General features: G+C 37.7%; 3 protein-coding genes across 6 annotated transcripts; 1 reads left to right on the forward strand and 2 right to left on the reverse strand.

Annotated features, from left to right (window-relative positions):
* Positions 1-1,984: 1,984 nt before the first annotated feature.
* On the reverse strand, positions 1,985-3,878 carry LOC137727573 (uncharacterized). The gene has a single exon (XM_068466416.2). The coding sequence runs from the start codon at positions 3,620-3,622 to the stop codon at positions 2,195-2,197; it is 1,428 nt and encodes a 475-aa protein (XP_068322517.2). The 5' UTR covers positions 3,623-3,878; the 3' UTR covers positions 1,985-2,194.
* An 8,118-nt stretch (positions 3,879-11,996) lies between these two features.
* LOC137740582 (uncharacterized) lies at positions 11,997-19,002 on the forward strand. The gene is made up of 11 exons (XM_068480423.2): positions 11,997-12,180; positions 12,266-12,481; positions 12,655-12,750; positions 13,469-13,557; positions 13,645-13,773; positions 15,043-15,163; positions 16,591-16,669; positions 16,781-16,890; positions 17,897-18,075; positions 18,240-18,336; positions 18,512-19,002. The coding sequence occupies exons 1-11, from the start codon at positions 12,100-12,102 to the stop codon at positions 18,806-18,808; spliced, it is 1,494 nt and encodes a 497-aa protein (XP_068336524.2). The 5' UTR covers positions 11,997-12,099; the 3' UTR covers positions 18,809-19,002.
* A 1,147-nt stretch (positions 19,003-20,149) lies between these two features.
* LOC137741950 (phosphoglycerate mutase-like protein 1) lies at positions 20,150-23,961 on the reverse strand. Of its 4 annotated transcripts, XM_068481658.2 has the most exons (10): positions 23,774-23,961; positions 23,149-23,210; positions 22,933-23,040; positions 22,554-22,633; positions 21,690-21,852; positions 21,381-21,455; positions 21,189-21,277; positions 20,770-20,889; positions 20,554-20,598; positions 20,150-20,452 (listed from the first exon to the last, which is right to left on the reverse strand). In XM_068481658.2, exons 2-10 carry the CDS (start codon positions 23,206-23,208, stop codon positions 20,338-20,340), a joined length of 855 nt encoding a protein of 284 aa, XP_068337759.2. In that variant the 5' UTR covers positions 23,209-23,210; positions 23,774-23,961; the 3' UTR covers positions 20,150-20,337. The 4 variants fall into 4 exon arrangements, 3 of the variants coding, with proteins under 3 accessions (XP_068337759.2, XP_088542088.1, XP_088542087.1); XM_088685962.1 differs by lacking the exon at positions 23,149-23,210 and having other exon boundaries at positions 23,774-23,955; XM_088685961.1 differs by lacking the exon at positions 23,774-23,961 and having other exon boundaries at positions 23,149-23,329.
* Positions 23,962-26,554: the final 2,593 nt, after the last annotated feature.

Here is a 26,554-nt window from a genome sequence, read left to right on the forward strand (position 1 = left end):
AAGATGATAGCATTAGTGGTTAGATTAGATATTAGATTAGGAAGTTGACGGAATTCAAATCCAACATAATGCAAAGACATAATTCATTTCCACCACTAAGACGAGCATTAGTGATTAGAGATGCTCTTAGTTTGGTGGGTTAAATTTTCAAATTAATATATTTATGTAGTCAAAACAATCAAATGACCTTATGTTATATCATTTTTATCAAATTTTGGGCTGTGCTATAGACAAATCAAAGCTCCACATGTCTCCGCGCTTGTCTTACTCAATGAAATAAGAACATGTAGATAAAAAACTTACACATATCTTTATTTTATTAAAACGTAATACAATATCAATATACCCGTATCATATAAATCATTCATTCTCATATTAAAGAATCTAGTCTCACCTCTAGAATAATAATAATGACGATGAATATAATAATTGTCCACTTGGATAACAAAACAATGGCAGACAAAATCAATAGTGCAAAAACCAGGCTGGAAAAGAGCAGCCCAACAGCAATTATTTAAACTCTTTATAATAACGTTAAGTTGCAGTTCCTTTTGATTGCAATTTGCAACGTAAAGGCCCAAAATAAATTATTTACATCCACCACAGTGGCAACAACTTGGCTGGTCACGTGATGAGTGCTATACTCACACGAGATATACTCATGTGCTTGCAAGAATATCCCCAAAACCGCCACCGCGCAATGCAAATTATAATCGAGCAACAACTATTAAACTTAACAACAATGCTATTATCCTTAATCCTTGTATTTGGTCATCATTCTTAGTAACCAAATCAGCAACTTGTTTCACTCGAAAGGCTAAATCACACCATTCATGTGTTTTTAAGCTTTTACTACACTACTTCCAATTCAAAGACCAACATTAAAAAAACCAAACACCAATAGTTAACACTAAGACTGCATATAAAATACAATGCAGACAGATTCCACCAAACCCACGCCGCACTCTTATCCAACTTGCCATGATCCACACATTATTGTAGTTAATCCATGAAGTCAGCATTCAAATGAAGGATCGAGATCCACTCTCAATCTGTGTCCGGAGCAGGCGGATCAAGAAATTTGGACAACTCAATTTCAACCATACGCACCTTGTTAGCCTATTCCACTGACCCACTTCACAAAAATCTAAAAACTTCAGACTTATATATCTTTCTCTCTTGAACAGTTCGGATCTCCCCCTCCACGTGCTCCGGACACAGAGATTGGATCTCAATCCTAACTCCAGACCAACAAACCGAAAACAGACGAAATAAATACACTAAAAAAATTCCTCGGATACAGATGATAACCAGGCTGGATAACAAGAATCAACAATTACTTCATTTGTATTAAGTTAATACATCATAGTACACATTGCTGCATTTTATTACAATATAAAGTAGACTTGACCTTACATTAAGTTAATATGAACAAACTATCAAGCGATATCTCTTTTGAGGTCAAAAAATATTTTGATGCAGATCCCGCCACATGGTCTACGCATATATGCATCATAATTCGAACTACGACTACTCACTTTAACATCTAAAATATTTCCACCATCTTTTCCTTGTTCTTGTCACCATTCTTTGTACCCAAAGTAGCAGCATGGTGCTCAAAAAGCTCAATAACAACATTCATGTGTTTGTGTTCTTCTACTACCAATTTAAGAGCAATATAGAAAAGAGAGCAAGCACAGAAGTTACACCAAAACTGTAGATTAATTATGAACAGATGCAAAACTCGCTACGTTCTGAATGACAGTTATATCGATATACTAATCAACTTTTCAGGTAACGTAAGCGGCTAACATATCAGGAGAAAACGCTGCTACAATCTTTATCGAGGCTCTTGTCACGTTTCTGGGTAACTAAAGCAGCTACATTTCATGCAAAAGGCTCAATCCCAATATCTGTATCAAGTATTTTCAGTGTTTCACTACTTTCGATTCAAGAACAACTAAAATCCAAAGAGACCCAAAACTTTGTGCTAAAACAATTCCTCATATACACAAGAAACAATGTTAATTGTCATACCATCCGAACAACAATAAAGGTTTCGGATTTCAAAACCAGAGAAGTATCCACCACAAACCCATACAATTAAATTCTTATTTCTTCTTATTTAAACTATAGAACCATTAGAAAACAAAAGAACAAACACATTATATATGAATTTTATTATTTATATTTGTCACATAGCAGACGCTTGGGGTGCCATGGAAACAACAACCTTACCATCTTGAATTTGATTCAATACACCAGCAGCAGCTTGTCTCCCATCTACGGGCACCGGAGCAACCGTCTGATATGAAGAAACGACACCTCCTGCTGCAGTGTAGTATACCTGCCTCCCGACGGCATCATACCCAACCTGTGCAAACCCTTCACTATAAGCTGCAGCCTGCTGAATTTGTTGTGCCTGATGAGCTTGTTGTGCTTGCTGTGCTGCCACGGCAGTATTGTACACCTGAGCGTCCTGGTACACCTCTGGTGCCATCCTCTGCGGTACTCCATAGTATGCCTGACCAACTGGACCGGTCGCCGGTCTAGGGGCGGGAGCCTGGTATACACCGGTCGGAGTAGAAATGAAATAAACGGGCTGCTCCGGTCCAGATGGGGCAGTCGTCACCGGATAACCCCCAGTGTTCATGTGCCTCTCTGGCATATACGCAGTTGGAAATGGCACAGGTTGTGGCACTCCCACCGGAGACGATCCTTGCGCCGGTTGAATGTTCTCTGGAAGTTTCTGTGTGTAATAATCGCCGGTGTAACCCCTAGGGTTTCCCATTTCGTCGCTTTTCCGGTGATAGATGGTGGTCGGCTCGTGACCAGCAACGATTTGCATCCTCTGCAACTCCTGGATCTGCCTCTGAATCTCCGCCTGAGACATCACCGCTTCTCCGGTGTGGCGATCCCCAGATCCAACCAGAGTGCTTTTCACAATCAAATCGGGAACCGTCGGCGGAGTGACCGAGTCGGGAAATTTCGCAACCGGTACAGCCGTGTATCCCTTATCGAATCCGAACAGGAAATCGGGGTTTGTCGGCGAGGCCGTGACCGGAGCCGTCGGAGAGGATCCATCGGGAGACCCGATCTGAACCGAATTCAAAGCGTCGACGAACCACTGGCGCTCGGACTTGGTCTCGCTGGAGCCGAAGCTAGCGGAAGTGTTGCTGTCAAGAGGGAAGAGAAAGAGTCGGAGCCTGGCGGGCTTAGCTGAAGCGCGGTACAGCCGGTCGTACTCGACCATCATGTGGTCGAGGTCCTCGTCGTTGGTGACGGAGATGAGAGCGTCGAGATCTTCGCCGGGGAGCTGGTACTTGAAACAAACGGCATCGTTAGAGGTGTCGCAGAGGGAGGAGAGCTTGGAGATGAAAGCGGAGAGCTTGATATTGCGATCGACTGTGAGGATTTTGGTGTCACCGCCGACGTAGGTGAGCTGGTGGTCGTGGGGGCGGGGCTGGATTTTGCCGCCGTAGCTGCACATGAACTTGACTTTGTAGGTGGAGGTGGCGGAGAGGGGTTGGTCGTCCCATGAGGGGGTGTCGCAGTCGATTTCGCGGGAGCGAGGGGAGGAGTCGCGGGAGTCCGGGTAGGAGTGGTTGGAGTAGTTCTCCATCGGAAAGTGAGAAAGGAGGGAGAACACGGAGGAGCGAGGAAATCAAATTAGGGTTGGGGATTTGGGAGCCATTGGAAATGGAAAGGGTCAGGGTTTTTGGATTCGGTGGGCGGTGATGAGAAAAAATGGAAAGAATTTTCTTTTCGGGCTTGATTTGGTTGGTTTACGTAGTAGAGGTGAGAATTTGTATTTTAATTTTCACAATACAATTCTTGATTAAGACACTGATATTTTTTTAATTTGTAAAAATTGCTAGATCCATTTTGGAGGTGTGTACAAATAAACTTGTAAACATAATTGAGTTTGAATTTGTATTTGAGGATAAGCGAACTTAAGATTTTTTTCATTTGTAAGCATAAATAATATCGTTTGTTAAAAAAAATATATATTGAGTTCGAAACAAATTAGTCGTAATTCGTATTCAAATTCATATATGATTGAATTATTCGGATTGTATTTGGATCATCTTATCTAATTATCCATATCCAATAAACATTATGTTGCTCGAATTGTATGGATTTCAAGACTACAAATAGCGCTCGGCAAATTACATGGGCTCTCTCTTTTCTCAGTCGTTCGACCCTCTTGCAAGAGGTTTTTATCCCTTTTATATAGGCTCTTAGTGGACCTCCAAGCCTTGGGTTTCCCCAATTTGACATTTAATGTGCCACCTACGTAGACTAGCATACTGACACCTTTTCACCTATTGAAAGGATATTCAGCAGTGAAATGACAGATGCTCAGTCGAGTTGGCACCCCTTTTCAGAGTGATGCGGTCGAGCAGCTTGCTTGGTCTTAGTTATCTAACCCTGCCTCTCTGAGCAACACCCAACCACTTTTGTGTCCCATCATAGGCCTCTGATTTTGATTGGGAGTTGCCCACGGGCCTGATTGACGTCTGAGTAGACTTGCTCCTGAAGCATTGCGCTATAAAGTTATTAGGTTTGCCACTTTCCTCTGCTGGTTGAAAAGCACTTTACATAATCTAGTTGGGCTGAGCTAGTCAATGGTCGTTTTTTAGCGCACGAAAGTATTATCTTCTAAATCTCTTGGACCTTGGACTTTGACTTTACCTTGGGCTTTTCATGGTTTCTTACCCGCCCTGCACCATTTTGTGGGCCTAAAAGTTTCCAATATTAACAAAGCTCAAGAAGAGAAGGGATTATCGAAATCAATTTCTTTTGACAATTAACCGCCCAAAATGAGGCCTTTTTTTTTCTTTCTTAACAAACGATATTATATACGCTAAGTGATGGGAGAGTGGGCTAAGCCTCACAATAGGCTAGTAATAATATGGTTCAAATTCCTAAAATGGAGAATTTTTGTCGAACGTAGTGTGTACCACGTGTGCTCCATCATCGGGGCATTCTTTTAATTTCAAGATTCATAGGTGACTTGAGGAAAAAGTCACACTGCTAAAATTCGTGAGCACAAAAAACTGTGTGGAGGAAACAAAAACATTCTAGCATTGAACTCTCTAGAATTCTACAAAAAGGCTATCATTTAACTCGTTTCTTTTCCATAAAAGTATATCGTTATAAGTTCAACTCTTTTCTTTTCCATGCCACATAGTACTACGGTATAGTAATATTCATATTCACTTGTAAGTAAGAGGTCTTATGTTTGATTCTTGCCATAAGCAAATTTGAACCAAATTATTGTTAGCCCATTATGAAGCTCAATCCACTCACCCATCCTTTAATGTATATAATATCGTTTGTTCAAAAAAAAAAAAAAAAAAAAAAACTCTTTTGTTTTCCACAAAAGTTTATCATTAAAGTTTATGGAATTTTATAGAGTTTAGTAGGGAAAAATTAGGTTTTCATCCATCAGTTTTCTATTTTATTGATTGGAACCTTATTCATTTTCCATTTTTTATTAAGGTGCATTGACTTTTATCCACACAATTATTCCAATAATAAAAGATTTACATGTCAGTATATTTTATATTTTACATTTTATGTATATCCATTTATTGTTAGAACATTTGATATATTTGTATTTATGGCTAAATTGTGTACATATTGTGACATCCCACATCGCCTAGGGGAGTGATCCTTATATGTATATTCCTATATCTACCTAGCACGAGACCTTTTGAGAGCTCGCTGACTTCGGGTTCCATGGGAAGTTCTCGTGTGAGTTCCTAGAAACAAAACCGTGAGGGTGTGCTGGGGGCCCAAAGCAGATAATATCGTACTACGGTGGAGTCGGACCCGGAAAGTGGTCCCACCCGGGCCGGGATGTAACAATGATATATGCTCTAGTACTACAATCACATAAAGATTGGTGCTATGCGCAGCACATACGAGTCTTAATTGCCTATAGCAATCTAGGACATGACTGACACCTTCAATGGATCCAAAGTGAACATACGGTGCGATGTGCACATACACGTGAAAGATTGGCCCTGGCCCGGGTGAGTACCAACACCAATGTAGCAAACGATGAACATATAACATAAATATAGTCATGCCTTAGTGATTTGATAATTCACATCGTCGTACTAGTAATAAATGAAATATTAATCATGGTCATAATCAAAACCCTATAAAAGTACGCATACCTGTGCATCTTGTAGGATTTATGATAATTTCGTAATTTTCTGTTATTTCACTAATTTTTATAAACGTTAGTCTAATCTAGGCATACGTAGAAAATTCTTTTTCAAATGTATAATTGGAAACTAACAGTCAAATATATATATTATATTAAAGAAAATACTCACTCACAGATATTTGTGAGGTCACAGCCCTTCTGTGACATCCCACATCGCCCAGGGGAGTGATCCTTAAATGTATATTCCCATCCCTGCCTAGCACGAGGCCTTTTGGGAGCTCACTGGCTTCGGGTTCCATGGGAACTCCGAAGTTAAGCGAGTAGCGCACGGAACACTCCCAAGATGGGTGACCCATTGGGAAGTTCTCGTGTGAGTTCCCAGAAACAAAACCGTGAGGGCGTGGTTGAGGCCCAAAGCGGACAATATCGTGCTACGGTGGTGGAGCAGGCCCGGAAAATGGTCCCCCCCCGGGCCGGGATGTGACACCTTCGAACTAAGAAATTTGGAGTCACAGATAATAATCGCACCTAAGCATAATATTAGGACCCATTAGTAAAACTCTACTAAGACAATTAAAATTGAGAAAACAGAGTGCGGATTCGGAACCAGAGCGTCGAAATACACTAAGAAGGGTCCCTAACAAATTTTATAAAAAGTCAACAGTCAATTGAGATGCTTCGGTGGTCAACTGCGTTAAAACTTTATAATTTCACTAAATGGATGTCAAAAACGGACTCGGGACGTCGAAATTAGCCTAGGAGAGTTTCCGAGAAAATTTCAAAAAAGTCAACACAGGAAATATTCCTTAGAATATTCCAAGAATATTGTTAAATATTTCAGGCCCAATTTGGAATTGGGCTAGGCCGGATTAGTGGCGCAAAGGTTTGGGCTGGGTTTCGGCTTAGGCCACCCCCCTTTTTTTTTCTTTTGAACCGGATCGAGTTGACCCGCCAGACTGAGCGAAGAAGGACACCGGTCTTTGGCCGGGAAACTTCCCGAGCTCTGTTCGAGCTCGAAACTCAACTAAAACTAGCAATCTAATATACCAATTTGAAGCTCTAAAGGAGAGGAAGAGAAATATACCAACATAGGGTCCTGACGTGGTTAGAACGGGCCGAAAAATGGCTCGAATCTGCCGGATCTCTCGCTGGAATCTGGGAAAACAAAGAACAAACCCAAGTAGGCTTAAAACTCTTGGTTTTTTACTCGAAAACAACCTAATTCAGTCATAAAAATATTACTAGCAATTAAAACAACCCTATTCACTGGAAGCTCACCCCGCCATTGTCGAGGCCAAACTTGTCGGAGAAGTCGACGAATGGTCTCAGCTTAGTTCTATGCGCTGTGAGTACATAGAGGAAGTTGAACCCGACATGAGGAGGAGTGAAGAACACGTCGCCGTCGTCGGAGCTGGTGAGGGTGATGGTAGTTGTGGTGGTGGATGCTCCCAGGGGGGTGAGAAAATGAAAGCGACAAAAAGAAATGGGCGGAAAAGACAGCCGAGAGAAAGATGGTAACGAGAGAGTCTTCCGAGGGAGAAAAGGAACATGTGGAAGATGGTGAGTGGTGGATGTGGGTCCCACTCATAAAAATCTGAAAGGAAAAATAATAAAATAACTTAGGTAAATTATTTAGGATTATGAAATGACTAAAATGTCATTTGACTTCGTAATTTCGTAAATTTGTAATCCTAACTCCAAATTAGATTCCGCTTGCGTCTACGCATTCGTACTGTCGAGTACTTCGAGAATACGGTAGAAGGAGAATACGGTAGAAGAATGAGTCATACGTCTCTCTCTCAACAATAGTCAGCGGAAGTCAAAATCCTTGTCTTTAGGGTATTTTTGTCAATTCACACTTTTCAAATTTATAAAATCATAGAACTAGGGATGGGTTGTCACAAAAAATGGAAGCTTTATATATAGAATAATTTTTACTATATTTCAAGGAACTCCACTAGTTTTTAAACATGTCAAGGAGAGACAAAAGTATAAAAATAATTAAAGCCTTGCCCAAAAACATGAAAACAATGTTTTAAAATACTAACCATACCCCTAAGATTTTAGGCTTTTAATAGAACCTAGCCTTCAGAACTCCAACAAAATTAATATGTGCCATAACCTTAACCAATCCTCGATTATTGATGCAGAACAAGTTTTGAAACTTTATGCAGTATAAGTTTAGTTCATTTATTACTATAATCAGTTCAATTAATCTTGAACCATTTTTGCAAAATCAGTTTAACTCGTCATCGACCATTTTTGCAGAATCAATTCAATCTGTCTTTAACCATTTTTGCAAAATTAGTTCAACCCATCATCGATCATTTGCAAAATCAGTTCAACCCATCTTTGACCATTTTTGTAGAATCAGTTCAACCCGTCCTCGACCATTTTTGCAAAATCAGTTCAACCCGTCTTCGATCATATTTGCATAATCAATTTAACCCGTCTTTGACCATTGTTGCAAAATCAGTTCAAACTGTCTTCGACCATTTTTGTAGAATCAATTTCAAATACATGTAAAATTAGTTATGTATACTTTTTTACTTTAAAAAAAAAAATATGCAACTTAATTGACTTTAATACTTTAAAAAAAAATATGCAACTTTCTTACTAATGCAAGGGAGGTGAAGGTTGCGGAAGAATCAAGAGCATCATAGAGCACGAAATTGAATCAGTTATATATATATATATATATATATATATATATATATATATATTTTTTTTTTTTTAATAGAATCAACTTGCATAGTTTTAGAAGAATTAGTAAATGGGGAAGCTTAATTTGTGTTGAGTTGGGTTAGATTGATCCTTACTCGGTACTTGTAAGTTCCAAAGAATTTACTTTTTTATCAATCAAATTAATTTCAAAGTTTAGTAACATCCTCCTTCAAATTAAATTAGTCATTGTGTATTAATTTAATTTCTCTTGTGCAGGCTCGATCATGTGTTCTATCCTTTGAAAGTTGATTGAGCTATGTCCAAATGTATAAGGATATAAGATTGATGCTTGTTTTGTAATTTGGTCTTTTGTTGTCACATCCCGGCCCGGGGCGGATCACTTCCCGGGCCCGCTCCACCACCGTAGCACGATATTGTCCGCTTTGGGCTTACCATTCCTTCACGGTTTTGTTTTTGGGAACTCACGAGCAACTTCCCAGTGGGTCACCCATCATGAGATTGCTCTAGCCCCCTTCTTGCTTAACTTCGGAGTTCCTACGGAACCCGAAGCCAGTGAGCTCCCAAAAGGTCTCGTGCTAGGTAGAGATGAGAATATACATTTAAGGATCACTCCCCTGGGCGATATGGGATGTTACATTTGTTCACTTGGATCAATTTTCCTTATCCTTTTAAAAAGCTAGAGGGCATATTTGATGTACCTGAAACAAATAAATTTGAATTGGGTTTTCTAAAGTATCATTCCTAAGTGTAAATATAATTGTTTTAGCTTTTGTACTAGTCAACCTCACCTAATGATGGGACGCTCTCTCTTGCGGCAAAAAGGTGTAGATGCCCAACCTCTACATATTGCATCATCTCTTTGAAGTTTGAACCTCGAGAAACAAGGCGCCTAGGTGGCACGAACAACTTCAACGCTGGAGGGAGAAGTGTGAAAAGATACCAAAAATAAAAAGTATTTTCGTAAGTTAAACTCCAGAGAAAAACAAGCAAATGATGTCATCTTTCATATTTATTATTTTTTGTTTCTCCTTGAAATGTTAAAAAGTGTTATCTCAATATAAAATTAAGTATTAAAAGTATATTATATGTGCAATTTTTCCTAAAAAAATCTAATCAGATTTCACACAACTTAAAATTGATCGAAAAATTAAAAGCCCCTTTGGTATTAATCTTTGCATGCTTTTAGAGAGGAATTATTAATTTTTGTTATTAATTTTTTTAACTAATACTGAAATTTAATATTTTGTTCCTCAAGTAAAGTATTCAAAATAATATGATTCAATCTAAGATTTTGATCAACCAAGTAATGGAACCAAAATCTCCCTTATGTAAAAATCTATCATATTCGTAAAAGTCAATGACTTTAAAAATTGAAAACAAAAGTCCATATAAAACTCAAACAAAAGTCAATATAAATCTCAATACTCAATATAAATCTCAATACACTACACCCCTAGTTTGGTTGGGATTTGTTGGGCAAGGAATAATAGAAGGTAAAAACTTAATTTGATATGTGACGAGTAGTTCTAGAAGAGTGGTTAAATAAAAAGCGAAATATTAAAGCACTAACTTTTCTTGAGCATCAAAATATTGTTCAGTAGGAAGGAATAAAATTTGGGTATAGATACAAGCTAAAAAAAACTTTTTTTTATCAACCACGCAGAGATTAGGATCGGAATATTTGAAAACTACGTAGAGATTTTAGCTTAAAAACTACGTAGAGATTTTTTTTGAGCATCAAAAGTTGTCTTCGTTTGATTTAGCAACTATGTAGAGATTAGGATCGGAATATTTGAAAACTACGTAGAGATTTTAGCTTGAAAACTACGTACAGATTTTTTTGAGCATCAAAAGCTGTCTTCGTTCGATATAGCAACTACATAGAGATTAGGATCGGTATATTTGAAAACCGTTCCAAAAACAACAAACATAAAAAATTGAGTAAAACCAACTAATAAACTTGAGGATGCATGAACACAAATTGAAAACAAGTCTTGTTACCCAGAACATCTCCAGCCTTGAACTTCTTGCCCTGAGTCCAATGAGATAAGTCAGCACGAGGGCTCCATCCTTTCTCACCCCCACTATATATTCTACCGCATCAACTTCTTCACAATGGAGTAGTAAACTCCAAAACCCCAATTCCAATCACCAAAACTTTGTTCATTTCAATTGCCATCTTTGATTTGATCCCAATACAAAACCACATTACTAATCAATTTAATACAACAGAAGCATCTCTTTAAAAATATTGCAAAAGTCTATCGTTTAACTCTTTCTTTTTCACAAAAGTATATCATTAAAAGTATGAAATTTTATAGAGCTTTTACTGGTCAGTAAAAATCTATCAAATCTGTGAAAGTCTATCACTAAAAAACTCAACTAAAGTTCATCTAAATCTCAAAACACTTCACCCCTTAGTTTGGTTTGCGATATGTTATGAGTAGTTTTAGAGGAGGGGTTAGATAAAAAGTGTAAAATTTTAAAACATTAAACTTTTGTTGAGCATCAAAAGTTTGCTTAGTAGGAAGAAATAGAATTTGGGTATAGGTAGAAGCTCCAAAAAAAACCTTTTTGATAAATACACACACCCATAATAGTTTTTAGGCTTGAGCAAGTCTTTTACGCTTAGGGTTGCAGTTTAGGTTGGATCGACTTAACTGGCCATGTCAAATTCTATTTTAAATTCAATTGGGTTGGTTAAAACGAAGTAAAAACTCATATGCACGCAACGCGATCTCAACTAGATCTTTTGTTTGTCGGGGCTGGTTGTACCTTGCCTTCCACATCAGCCCATACTTAACATGATTTATAGTCCATATTCGCTTATCCACATATTACGTACTACGCTTCATATTATCTAAGCTACGTATAAAATTTTAAATAACAATCCTTGAAATTTGGTGGTGTTTTTCATTTGTAAAAATGAGTTATAGCGTTGACTTTACTCTTCTTTCGGTTGAAGCTTTTTTGTTGGCATATAAATTATAATTTTGTAAGTTAATTCAACTTTGCTTGGTTGACACTAAAAATGGTCTTGATGCTATATAGTTCAACTTTTGAAAAATCTTATGTCACCACCTGATTTTGATTTAATGGGCCGACCCGTGATCATGCTTTAATTTGCGCGACTCGCAAGCCCGGCCCGGCCATTAACTCAAAACAAACGACTCCTGTACCGACTGCGAAGAAGCTCATTGATCCGGCCACAAATTCACAGCGTCCGTGCAACAATGGTGAAAGCCGTCGTCGGCGAGGAAACCCAGCTCAAACTAGCCGAGGATCGCCTCGAGAAATCCTCCACCCCCGTGCAGGTTCTCTCTCTCTCTCTCTCTCTCTCTCTAAAGATTGTTGCTTCTGAGTTTTACGGTTTTTGACTTGTTGGTTATGAAAATTCAGGTGGGGCTCCTCATAGGCAAGCTCAGCTCCTCTCTAGACCGAGGTTTCGTCTTCGATTTGATCCCAACGCCGCCGAACGACGCCGGAGCGCCTGCTTGCTCCGTCCTCGAGCCTGCCAAGGACGACAAGAGAAAGGGGCCTAAACCCAAATCTCAGCCCTCCGATTCCTTCTCTCTCTCCATTGACAAGGACTGGGTCGCTGAACATGCCCGTCAGGTAAGCAATAACATATATAAAAAAAATGTTCCTGTATATATCTATGCTTGCATATTTATATTCCTATTTGTGTGTGTGTGTAATTTACAATATTTGATCTGGTTTCTGGGTTTTGCTCATTGTGTTTGTGTATTTGTAAGGGTTGTGACGGCACAATTTGTTTGATGTTTCAGGTGTCTAGAATGTTAGTGGGTGGCATGAAAGTGGTTGGCATATACATTTGGGCTAGTGATAGTGCTTTTAAGAATTCGAACATCATGCTTTGCCAGGTATTCTTTTGTCCCGAATTGGATTGGTGTTGTTTGATATGTGGATGTTTCTTTGTAGAGCTTGATTCTGGTTACTAAAATGTTGTTCAAGCATTACTCTGTGGACTGTGCTCTCTGAGCTTGGTTGTGTCTAGAAGATGATGTAGGATACAGTTGGGCAGCGAATTTAGGTAGTGTAGCGGAAGAGAAAATGCAAAAAACTGAAATTAAAACAAAAATAAAAGATATCTGATTTCGACTCTTTAGGAAATCAAAAGAAGACTAAAACCCTAAATATTAAGATACTAAAAGCCTAGAGATTAAAAGATTAAAACACCCCTTGATTTAGGCCAGACTCCACTTTGGTTCCGCATCAAAAGGATGGTGGGTTTAACTGTGCATAAATCCCTGCTTAGTCATGGTGAAATATGTAGGAAGGATAAATATGAGATTGATTGGTGAAGGCTTGGTTTCCATGGTCAGCTTTTGGCTGTTGGATGTTGATGCTATCTGTTAGGCGTATCAAGTAAAGCTGGAATTCATGAAATTGGGTCTTATACAACATGTGGAAATTTTACAGTTACCATAAATCAAGTAGTAAAGAAATCTTGGCTGGTTATAATGGGTCAGCTATGATCAATTCGGGACTGCCTATATTCATTTTAAACTTATAGCTAACATATGCAAATCTGTGGAAAACAATGATTTATTTATTTATTAATGGAAAAGGCCCTTGCAGACTGTAATGGGAGTTGCCAAAGCAGCGCCCCTCTCAGAGATTGATTGGGATGAGAGACTGCTTATTCACATTTGTTATAGTCCAAGGAGGTATCTTCCCAACCTGAATTGTCCCAATTATTCCCTCTTAAATTGTCAAATTTTATTTCAGGCTGACTAAAGAGGTTATTTCTATAGGTGGACATGTCGAAATTGTGCAGTAGCTTCAAATATTACGTCAAGCAGCCTAAGACCTTGTGACTTCAAAATGGGAAGGGTCCTAAATTCCCTTCAACATTTTAGGTGCATGTACAACTTTGATATCAGGTACCATCAGCTTATTTAATGATCTTTATTTAACTGAAAGTGGAGGATTTCTTTTATTTATGGCTTCTGCAAATGTAGGAATTTGTTTTTCCTCTCAATAGTTCAGGTTGTTGAAAGTCCTGCCTACCAGAGTGCTCTTGTGCTATATTTATATTTTCTTAAAACTTAAAAATAAAATTTTCCTGTGATTTTCACACACCTAAAATTGAGGACCCTTTTTTAATCTACTTTTCTTTTCAGTAGCCCAATTGAGGATAATTTTGAAGTCCCCTTTTCATCATGGATTGAAATTTTAAAACACCCAATGCCATTTATTTTGATTTTGAAAACGCCCAATTTTGTTGATCGAAAAAACATGAAAGGATACAGATTCCTTCAAACATAAAGTAAACAATGAGCTCAGTTCAAGCAAAAGCAAAGGGTGAGCTAATTATCCAACTGTCAAGTATATTAAACTATCAATATCTAACCAAGATGCTACTGGAGGCCATTTTGAATCTTAAATCTTAGTGGCATACCTTATTTATCATCTCAGTTGATTTCTTGTCCACTATTAAGTCATATCCAAAGCCAACACTGATGTTGAACCTTAAATCTAAACCCTTTGCCTTTTGCGGCGCTTGAGTATTCATAGGAGCTTTCAAGACTTTAGATTGCTAAACCGGCCAGAAGCAGACCTTTGTCAGTATAACCCTTCTTTTAAGCACTTTGACAGTGATCCTGGATTGGAGCGAATCCACATATAAAGACTTTCCAAAAAAACTGGTTAACAGACGACATTCAGATGGATTGGACAGAATCCACATAATAAAGAATTTCCAAAAAACTGGTTAACAGACGACATTCAGATCACGATTCTATTTTCTTTTCGTCTTAAAACCTTGGCACAGATCTAAGCTACGATCCTCCCACATGTTCAATCTTTTTTTAGCGGTTTCCCCAGAGATCTTTATCATTAATGCAACCTTCATTTTGCTCTGCCGTTCACTGGGGCTTCGGTCGCCGTCTCCCCTGTCATTAGGCCACCCACTTCCTTGACCTTCTGGCATCAAATAACGAGAGATATGTAAAAGCAGGTCCAGTTACGCGTAATCCTAAATTGAATGTAACTTGTACTGAGCTTCTACCTCTCCCACTTGATAGATTGCATTCTCATAGTACTGGGGGTCTATCCAATTTAATAATAGTATTTTTGGTTATTGATGCTTTGTTACAACACTAGTGCTATAGTGGTGTTTGGGTTTTCTCATGGTAGTTATTCTTTCCCAGATTGCCCATATTTCACAAGAATTCATCAAATCTCCGAACTTTTAGTGAAGCCCTTCGTCATGGTATTTCAGTTCATGCAAAAGATTTAAGAAGTGCAAAAGCCATGTTTGGTGGAAATTTGGTAAGTAGCTCATCGACTTGTTCCTCTGAAAGTGAAAATTACCGTGCACATTTTTTTAATATGCAAAAGTGTGGTACCTCGAATACCTGTTAATGTGCTGGATTCTTGTGTGTAAGCTAGTGCACTGGATGGAGTCTTTGTTAATGCTCTGGATGACCATGGGTTGGTTCTGTTGATTCGTATGTTGATGATATCTGTGATGTAATAGTATACCGTATATGTTTTAAAGTCCAAAGTAAAAGTTTTCTCAGTCTGCATTGCATGCGCAACTTCTTCTTTTCAACTTTGATGTTTTCGTTGCAAGTTGATTGAATTATACTAAATCTGGTAGTGATGCCTGTAGGAGTGTGCTGTAGAAAGTCACCTATAATATCTCTAGACTGTTAAGGTATGTTTTGTTTATTTCAAGGTGTTGTAGGTGAGAAAGTTGATATAGCTTGTCATATTAGAATTTTGTTTTGTGCTTCTCAAAATTAGGTTTAAGCCAGATTTTAACAACGATTTTCATCTATTAGCAAATAGACTTACTCATAAGCACAAAATTATCCACAAAGTGATGCATAAACATTCATCATTTTGCGGATAAAAAATTCCCGTGTGCTTTATTGGACCTGGCTTTGACATATATGCAATTGCCACAGAGGTTCAATATATCTCTAGTAGGCTGACAGAATCTTGGTTACCACTAGGTTTGAGCCTATATATTTTTTTTTTCTATTCAGGTGAAACTAATTTGGCTCCAAGACAAATTCAAGGTGTACTAGTGTTCTCTTGCTACTCTAGGGAGTAGGGACTATATTTAAAGCAATCATCCAGACTCTTAAAAGTTTTCGTTATCATTTAAACCTTTATAGGTGATATTAGAAACCCACGTTCTTGTTTGTGAAGTAACTTTTTTCTTTTAATTTTATTGCTACCTCTATGATTACAGATCTAAATATGAGGAATTTAACCATATTCTAGCTGTGGCAAAAAATAAAACAAAAATTCATCAAAAGGCAGTCAGCAGAAAAAAATAATAAATAAAACCTTGATCTGTGTCATAAGGTGGTGCACTTTAAGTCATAGATTCAACTTCTTTTAAACAAAATATGACCTTGCCTTTGAGTAAATTATTATCGTCCTTGAGTTAAGCTTGCTTGCTGCAATTTTCCCTGAGTTTCTGCCTTTTCATTTTTGCATGCGATAATAACCAATTTCAACACCAACATCACATATGTAATCAAGTCCCTCTCAAATTGCCTTTACTGCAAAAATTCAATTTTGATTGAACCTTGTGGTTAATTTTACATTTTTTAACTGATTCAGACTAAACCATTAATCATATTTACAGCTTAAAGCAGAGTGTTTGAATTGTGCTATCCCCTTGTTGAGTCTTTTAGCCTCAAGTTCTCATCCAGATTTCTCTGTTTTGCATACAACTTTAGGTTGTTAACGATGATCTATGCACATTGGATGGTCTGCATGAAGTCGAGTTGCTTCTACCATTTATGAAAGATACTGAAGGTTTGTTTATGCATTATTAATTTTCCTGTTCAGTTCTTTTTTTTCTTCTTTCCATGAATTGCTTCTTCCATTTTGAGTTTCTATCCTAATATGCATCTATATTGTGTAAAGCTTGCAGCCAGAAAGATACTGTTGGTGTTGTTGATTTTAGCGGTTGTGTGTGTTCCCTTGCATTTTTAAATCCCAAAGAACCAATTTCACAAGCTGTTGCTGATATTAAGGTATACAAGAGATAGTCACTGTTATTTAGCCATTCCTGATGTTACACTGAAAATTAATATCGGTTTTAGTCTGCTAACACACAACATTTGAAATCCACATTTTATCATTAGTTGACTGTACTGCATCCCATTGATCATTGGCTGTTGCATTGCCTTTTTAGAAATTCGGGTAAATGTTTTCTTTTATCCAAATGTAAATTTTTAATTTTAATTTTGATATTTAATTTAGTTCTGGTAAATAAGGAGTTGGGGTCCATTGTCTCTGTGGAAGGTGTCCAGTTTCATTTTTCAAAGTCCATGTTACTAGGATTTCCTAAGCAGAGTCAGGTAGCAAAATATCTATTGCATTTTGGTTTCAGAATTGCAGTAAAGACGTTGAGAAGCTTCATTCTACTAGATTTGAATCCTTATCTACATACGTCATTTGAATCAATTGGCTGTATCTTGTGCACATTGTGGAAATCCAAGGGTCTATGTATTTAAGGAATTTTTTGTTTTCCATGATATGATGTAAAATTTTTAAACTTTGAGGCCTCGTTTGATAATGAGGATTGGTTTAGGTAGGACTATTCACTATAATTGAAGGCATTTTAAAAGAAGAAATGAATGACAAATTCCTTATGTTGTCCAAGTTGAAGGTTACTCATGAAGAATATTTGTCCCTACTAATCCCCACAAAAATGATACGATTAACAGGGACAACTATTCTTCATGAGTAACCTTCAACTTGGACAAAATAAGGAATTTGTCATCCATTTCTCCCGTTAAAATACCTTTAATATAGTGAGTAGTCCTATCAAGCCAATCCTCTCTATCAAACGAGGCCCAAGTGTTTTCTGATGTGGTAGAAATAAAACTTTTGCAGTGTCTTGTGTTAAATGTGGTGTTGCTTGCAATTATCGCACAAAGGCCTTGTTTTGATATTTCCACGATATAGTTTTTGCTAGTTTTAATTCCTCTTAGTGCTCATATCCTGTAAAATCATGGATTGCTTGTATGTTTGTAGGATGACATAATCACGAGTCTGCAGAGTAGACTAGATATCATCTGTGATGAGGCAGATGGCGAGGTGGGTCCAACTGAAACCAGTGGCCAGCAATCAAGAGATGGTGCTGATACTCAGGAACCAAGAGATGGGATATCCAGTGAAACACCTGTTTCTCAAATTGTTCTTCAATCATTCAGGTCTGTTAGGGCTGTTATGTTTTAATAAACCGATATTTTCACTACGAATTCGAATTACACCTGATCATATGCCACTCTGATTTTCCCTAGTCCTGTTATCTGCCGCTCACATTGCTGAACGTAGGTCACCGTACTGACCACATTTGTTATGGATTTTAAAACAGACAATCATGCAATCTTTCACTTCCCCGAAGAGTCTTTGTTCCTTGGTTAGCGGGTACATTTGTGTGTGACTACCTACAGCCATCTGAGACGTTTGAGGTTTGTACTTATAAACTAAAGATATATTAAGGAAATTGGAAAAAAGATGACGCTCCTTTTCCTTCTTTGGTTCTGAAGAACTCTATTCGGACTCAATCAAGCGCGAGTTTTTCAGTTACTCTCTTTAGTTCAATGTCTAAGCAGTTCTGACCTTTTGCTTTCCATGGTTGCTTAGGTTCTGAAAGATCGATGTGTCGAGTTGTTGTCTATGGAAGCTCCAGCAGATGAGTCAACAATCTTGGAACCAGAAATAGACGCCCCATCTGCAGTGACCAAATCTTTCTGGGATGTGGTGGTGCCGCTTCCCTCGGCATCTAACTCCTGTTTGGAGAAGAGTGGAATCGAAAAATTAAGGGGAGAAAGTAGCCGAAAGTCTACAGAGTTCTCTAATGTCAACATCATGGCTGCTGGTATATTCCTTCTTCTCTCTATCATTATAGGATACATTCTCATATTCGTAAGGAGATCGTAGTTAAAGCAAGCCTCACTTGTTCACACTAGTTAATTTTTTGTGGTCCTATAAAATCAATTTACTTCCATTGAATTTCCTACTACTTTTACGGTAAAAATATGCCGTTGCATAAGATGTGATGAGCATTTTTGATACCGATGATTACGTATTATTGAACATTAATATGATAAATTCTTGGAATTCCTTTTGCTTTAGTCTCTGATTCCACGTATAATATGGTTCTCAAATTCGACACAGTAAGGGTGCTTTGTAGAATTCCATGAGGTGAGATTAGGACCATGAAAAATAAGATACCCAGAGGTGGAGCGTTGCATATAAGGACACCCAACCAGTCAGCATCAGAATACCCACGAAGCAATGGTGGTGTAGTAAACCAGCGAAAAATACAATCTCTTGATCAACAGTGCCCTTAACACAATGCAAAATGTGTTTGGCCTTGATAAGATGTGTATTGGTTGGCCGAGACACAAACTGAACGATGTGATTAACATCAAATGCAATGTCGGGACGAGTGAAGGTAAGATACTGTAAGGAACCAAAATAGGTGTCGAAATCAGAGAGGAGAGTACCATCGTGATTAGAAACCTGCGCTCGCGAAGCAATAGGAGTAGTGCAAAGTTTACAAGCATATTGGTGCGCTTTAGTAGACCAACGTACTTGGTATGAGAAAGATGAAGACCAGGAGAGGTAGGTTGTCACGTTCCGGCCCGGGATCCACCACATCCTGGGCCCTCTCCACCACCATAGCACGATATTGTCCGCTTTGGGCTCCGACCACGTCCTCATGGTTTTGTTTCTGGAAACTCAGACGAGAACTTCCCAATGGATCACCCATCATGGGAGTGCTCTCGTGCGCTATTCGCTTAGGAGTTCCTATGGAACCCAAAGCGATGAGAGTGCTCTCATGCGTTACTCGCTTAACTTCGAAGTTCCCATGGAACCCGAAGCCAGTGAGCTCCCAAAAGGTCTTGTGCTAGGTAGAGATGAGAATATACATATAAGGATCCCTTCTCTGAGGGATGTGGGATCTTACAATCCACCCCCCTTAAGGGCCCGACATCCTTGTCGGCACACCACAGCTAGGGTAAGACTCTGATACCAAATTGTCACATCCCAACCTGGGATACACCACATCCCGGGCCCGCTCCACCATCGTAGCATAATATTGTTCGCTTTGGGCCTCGATCACGCCCTCACGGTTTTATTTCTGGAAACTCACACGAGAATTTCCCAGTGGATCACCCATCATAGGAGTGTTCTCACGCGTTACTCACTTAACTTCAGAGTTCCCATGGAACCCGAAGCCAGTGAGCTCTTAAAAGGTCTCGTGCTAAGTAGAGATGAAAATATACGTATAAAGATTATTCCTCTGGGCAATGTGGGATCTTACATAGGTCGCACCTCAATAGTAAGGGCACTCCATTATCGCGGTTGATCACAAAACTTCAAGCTACATAAGTTTATTGCCAATAGGATATCTGGTATTATTTATGTAAGACTGTCCATCCATCATCGTGGCGTGCATATAATTACACGGAAGCGCCCTTCTCTGACTTCTTCTCATCAGCAACGTCACTAGGAAGATCAGGCCCACGAGGGATCTTTCCAGGATAATTAGTTATTGAAGAATCAGACCCCATTAAACTGCACATAGAAGACAAAATATTAAACTTCTGCATAAGCTAGAATGCGTGTGCGTGTGACTCTGCGCGCGCGCGTCTAAATTTAGCGAACAAGAAACTCACCTCCTATCAACAAACACCACTGAACGAAGCTCACAATTAGCAAAGCTGCACAAACCGAATTCCACTCTTAAGCTTAGCAGTTCCGAAATTAAAAAGAGAAAAAGAAAGGGACTGGTTCTCCCTAGTTTAAAGAATAAACATTACCCTGTGCTGCAGAATGTAATGTGCATGCTCTTGACTTAAAAGTTGGGATAAAACAACCACCATAACACTTACGGAGTGCATATTTCGCTCTTGATAGACGGGTGGCAATCATTTCCAAAAGCACTCAAGGTATAAAACAAGAATTCACTGTGACTAACAATTGCAATCTCCTTCTCTTTACGCGTCCACAACCTGGACCAATTGAGAGAAGAGAAAAAGAAAGAATTAACAGTTAACACCTTTCCACATTGCGAGACAGCATGCCAACGCCTTAAAAACATGAATTGGCGCAGCATACCCGCAACATAACAATTTTCCTGTAGGCACCAAGAAAAGAATTCATGTTGCTCGCCACAATTTTAAGTTAAGTTAAGATATCATTCTCTTTCTTTTCACCTTTTCTTTTCCTCAGTGATTCTTTTTGTGGTCATGAATAATAAAGAAAGCAGTTACCAAAATGCAATGGAACTTAAGAGTAATTAAGAGATCACCAGTTCAAAAACTCCACTCCCCTAGCTGCCACTTGTTCAGTTTTCTCTTTAATGTCAGGCATCCACAAAATGTCGTCCTCATTTTCTATCTAAACAATCAATCAAAGTTGATGGTTAGACAAGCAACTAAAACCAAAGCTAGTAAACCGACGGCCATAGCTTTTGTCAATTCAATTGCAAAAAGTCACTTACCAGTGAAAAATCAATTGCAGGAAAAAGAGGCCGATACTCGCTAATGCTTCTCCTCTTGTCACATGGATGAACACCCTGCAGGAGAAGAGAAAAACACACATTTAAGTACAATGTCCAGTTAAAACCCAGTGGTTGCGTGAAGGGTGAGAGAAGGAAATTTTGAAATGAACCACTTTCATTTTCTTATTGTTATTGCATGAGTGGAGTCCAAATTACCCAAACCAGACCCCATCTCTCTGTGTGTTTCTTTGTATCTTCTATGCATAGCCTACATAGCTGTTACTAATTTTAACTTTTAACATGGCATACCAAATGTTCGCGGCAAAGCTCCACTGCTATAAATGGTGGGGAGTTTAGACTTGAAATTGCAGGATGGTTACTGTTCCCAGCATTTGCAACCATTAGAGGAGGTACATCTATCCCATCTGTGTATGCTTCACCCCCAAAAACACCCACTGCTGTCTGCATGGTCCTACAAGGCAACTATTGGTTATAAACAAAAGTGCCTTAACAGCAGCTTAAGGTTTCAAGGAACATATACTTATCCAATCATTCAATAATTAGTCAAGTGCAAAACTGAAATTATAATTCTAAAAGAAAAAATAAATGTTCACTAAGTTTCTAAATCATTTCAACAGCACCTCGTCATCTTAATGTCTATTTGAATCCAACTCGCTTCAACAAATGTAAATTCTTAACTAATCCATTGAAGCAAGAGTACCTGCAGGCTGCAGCCGTTCTTTTTGTTTTCTTTACAAAAAACAAGAAGCAAATGTTGTAATTATACAGTGCAAGATACAAAGCTCTTTTTTGACACATGAAAGGAGCCCAACCAACCTAATTGAAAAGGTAGTATCCTTCTTCATTCAGAGATGGAAGCAAAGATGATCTTAAAGATTAAACTGGTGCATAATTTCACCTGTCTCATAGAATCTGTCATATAATGCTATTGGTTATTTTCTTTCCACAAAGTAAATGGGTTTTTACAAGCTTATGTATTAGAGAACGAGTGTATGCATTTCTTCCTCAAAATTCTATCAAAAAAGTAAGTGTCATGAAAGTTCACAGAAAAAAAAAAAAAAACACAAGAAAAAGTGGGACTGCTCTAATGATATCCATGCAGAACCTGATCATAGAAGTTTTAGGAAAAAATAAAATTTGAACAGGAGATACCTTAACAAAGGAGATGTTATGACCAAATCAATTTTCTTGAAAAGTCCACATGCTTGAACATGCTTGTGCAGATTATCAACCTGTTATGACAGAAAAAATTTATTACATGGCATTTGTTGATTTATTGTGGGATAAATAAAAAGACCACTTAGCAGCAGACACAAGGAACGTAAAAACTTATAGAAATATTGGTTCAGTACAACATTAAACTTACAGAAATATTAAAAAAAAAAAAAAAAATACAGTATTTCTAGTACAGCCAGCATATACTGAACAAACCCTAAAACTCTTATCGGTTTAAAGAGTTTGAAAAGATTTACAGTAATAGCATTTTTTATACCAAACATAAACTCAACTAATCAGTTTCATTAGTAATTACCTGACTCCAGCCAAGAGGGGTAAGATGTGCATCAAAAAGATCATAAGACAAGTATGCCGATTGATCCTTCTCGCCTTCCACGTTGTGAATCCCTTGTCCATGCCTTACCTGGATATATGATCACTTAGTCAGAAAACACCTGAATGCACTTCAAAGACCACGATTTAAAAGGACAAAAAAAGAAGAAGGAAAACAGGAATTAAGCCTGTAACAAACCAGGTGAAGAGTTTTAGACCGGTGCAACGGGTAGAGACTTGGACCAGTACTGGCATCCATATCTGCCTCAATCAAACCCCCAACCCCCAAAAATTAACACACAAAAAAATCCACGATATAGAGCACAACCATATCTCAGAAGCATATTCGACGACAATGAATGACATAAAAGTTTCAAAAGAACATGGCATAACATTCGTGTTTAGCACTAAAGCTCTACAAATAAAAAGAAGGAATAAAAAAAAGATTCTACCTTTTTGACTAGTTCCTTTTTTTATTGGTGCAATATTGTTAATTAACTAATCTAAATTAAGGAAAATGAGATGCGAACTTGTGCCCATATACATTGTTCTGGCCAACTTGGCTCTACGAGCAGAGGGTCTTAAGAAGGAATAAACTGACGGATGTCCAATCGCATTACTACTTAATCATCAACAAACACATAAAAATATTAAAAACTAAACAATAAAATCATAGAAAAATGGTTAATTGCGGTTCCAATACCGTAAAGCAAAATCCTTGATTCTAACTAATTAACGCTAGAGATGGAAGATCAAACTAAGAAATCAAAACGCAGAATTGAAATACAGAAGGTAAGAATTAAGGAGGAGGACAACTGCAGTACCTGGAGGAGAAGAGAAGCAGACGGCGGAAGAACGCGGCGGCGGTTGTGGTAGTGGTAGTGGTAGTGAGATGACCTTTGGAACTTAGAAATGGGAGCGGGGACAAAGGGGCGATCTTGGGAGAGGAGAAATGGAAATGGTCGTGGTCGATGGCTGAATTGATGATTGGTTAACTTACAGTGACACGTACGAAAGCAAGGAAGCACCCATGGATGAAGAATACACCAAGTGTTTTTTTTTATTTTTTTGATTTGTTGAGAAAGTACGATGTTTATTAAGAAAGTTAGAAACCATACAATAGGAGGATATTGTGCATATATAAGCTTTGATAAAGATCTTACCGAAGATTTCAACCCGATCGAAGAAAAAAAAACATCTTGCACAATTAACTAAAAGATACCTTCACAAACAAATTACAATGGAAAACGATTAATAGGAAACTTCTTCAACTAGTCATCCGCAATTAAGTCCGAAGGTTCTTCATGCCACAACAACAACAACCCATCCCCGCACAAAAATTCTATGGGCAACTTGATTGGCCTCTCTTTTAACAGAGTATTTATTAATAATAGTCAAAAAATTTAACATCAAATTTCATAAATGTCATTTTTTATAAAATTTTTTAAATATATCAAAAAACTAATTTAGATAGACGTGAATACCCATGAAATCCAAATCACTTGAATTTTGGCTACTATTGATAAATACTCCATTTAACATGACATAAATGGTGGGGACTTTATTTTTTCTGCTATTAATTTTATTTTTTATGCATCACGTGTTATTATATAAGTGGTAAAATTTTTTATTTTTTAAGTTATTAATTTTTTAGTACAAGAATCTCACCAATTGTATAGAGACACGCCGTGTTTCGGACACTTTGAAAAATCTCTCCGTATTATAAATGCTTATTTTTTGGTATGACCCAAATGAAACTTAATTTTATTTAGTTTTTTAAGCATATCACCATTTTGTGCCACTTATATTACTAGGGGTGGTTCGGTATGGGATACCATACCGAAACTAGTATCCTGAATCCCAAACCGAATTTTTTCGGGATGGGAATTTGAAGACCAATCCCAAACCAAATTTTCGGGAATCCCAAATTTCGGGAATCCCGAAATATTTTCGGGATTTTGGGACAAATCGGGAATCCCAAATTGAAATATGAAATTATGAATTGTTCTTCAAATATATAATTCAAGAACACATTCATGAACTAGGAATTTCATTTCATTCACACTACCATTTAATTGAACACTGGCATGCTTGACTCTTTTTATCATAGTCAAAATTCAAATTAATTAAAACTTTTTTTGCAATCTGTTGAGAGACAAAAGAATCAAGCCTTCTGAAATCATCAGCCATGACAACAGCAATAATAAAATCCACATAAATATCAAACAGAACATGAAAAATATGCAAGGTGTAGGGCATTCTAGGTTGCTGAGCATGAATTAGAAACTACTAGCATCAATTATAAAAGAATAATATATATATGTATAAATATATATATATAGTAATTAATATTATATATTTTCGGTTTGGTATGGGATTCCCGAAATATCGAGAAGCCAATCCCAAATCCCATACCGAAATTTTGGGATTGGTTCGGGATAGCATCCCGAAAATTTCGGGAATTTCGGTTTGGGAAATTTTTGGTTTGGGATCGGGATTTTTTCGGTTCGGTTTGGGATTTTCGGGAATTTTTTCCACCCCTATATATTACGGTATAATGATATTCTTTTTTATTTTTAACTAAGAGATCTTATGTTTAATTCTTATTAAAGGCGATTTTAACCATATTGTTATTAGTTCATTATAAGACTTAACCCACTCTCAATCTCCTTCAGTCAAATCCATCATCGTCTTGTTCCTTCTCTCGGATCTTCTTCCATCTACCCACACTGACGCCACTTCGAGTGTGGATCTGACGGCGCTGTGCGCAAGAGAAAAATAAAAATTGGTTCCAATATCCCATTCTCAACGAAAAAGACTGAAATGCCAAAAAAAAACAGAAAATAAAAAAAGAAGAAAGGTTTAAATTTCAGGGGGCATACCAAAGATTAACCAAAGAACCTAGAAGTTGGACAAATGTTGTTATTTTTTTTTTTATAGACGAGAATAACTTACGTATAAATGCAATATGTGTGATGCATATGATATTTTTTATTTTAATAAACGATATTCTCTACATTAAAGGGATGGAGAAGTGAGCTAAGCCTCACAATAGACTGGTAATACTGTGGTTTAAATTTTCCTTTGACGAGAATCGAACTTAAGACATCTTAATTACGAATGAAGACGAATACCACTAAACTGTAATACTACGTAGCAATGTGTAGATATGCACATGATATTGTATTATCATGAATTCTAACTATATTTCTTATCAATCTTTTATTAGTTAACCTTTCCCGCTCATTTTTTGTCACTTTGTATGTCGATTTCTCTATTGTTATTGTGCAAGTGAACCATAGTGGAAAATGTAATTGGAGAAGGCAAATAGGAAAGACTTTCCTCTTGTATTATTGTCTCAAGATCCGATTATGACATTCGGCCATTCAAGGGGAGCAAATTCTTCTTCTGTACAACCGGTCTGTTGACGTTTTGATGTATATTTCATAAATAAAACAGTTACAAGATGCAGCATATATGGAAGAAGAAACAAGAAGAAGAGAGGAGGGAAGATGGCAGCTAATGCCAACATTATGATGACCTGCAATCCCTCTAAACTTAATCTATTATCCAGCTTTGGCTTTTACAGCAAGAAGAGCCGAAAG

This window comes from Pyrus communis, chromosome 15, assembly GCF_041283825.1.
Source record: "Pyrus communis isolate YQ-2024b chromosome 15, ASM4128382v1, whole genome shotgun sequence".
Classification (NCBI taxonomy): Eukaryota; Viridiplantae; Streptophyta; class Magnoliopsida; order Rosales; family Rosaceae; genus Pyrus; species Pyrus communis.

Bases quoted from the DNA above. Each gene is read 5' to 3' on its own strand.
- LOC137741950 (XM_068481658.2), bottom strand. From the start codon at position 23,208: ATGGATGCCAGTACTGGTCCAAGTCTCTACCCGTTGCACCGGTCTAAA. The intron at 21,853-22,553 runs GTATCTCCTGTT...GTTGCCTTGTAG, and splicing joins ATAACATCTCCTTTGTTAAG to GACCATGCAGACAGCAGTGG. The intron at 21,456-21,689 runs GTATGCCATGTT...CTTCTCCTGCAG, and splicing joins AGCTTTGCCGCGAACATTTG to GGTGTTCATCCATGTGACAA.
- LOC137727573 (XM_068466416.2), bottom strand. From the start codon at position 3,622: ATGGAGAACTACTCCAACCACTCCTACCCGGACTCCCGCGACTCCTCC.
- LOC137740582 (XM_068480423.2), top strand. From the start codon at position 12,100: ATGGTGAAAGCCGTCGTCGGCGAGGAAACCCAGCTCAAACTAGCCGAG. The intron at 12,181-12,265 runs GTTCTCTCTCTC...ATGAAAATTCAG, and splicing joins AATCCTCCACCCCCGTGCAG to GTGGGGCTCCTCATAGGCAA. The intron at 16,670-16,780 runs GTTTGTTTATGC...TATTGTGTAAAG, and splicing joins ATTTATGAAAGATACTGAAG to CTTGCAGCCAGAAAGATACT.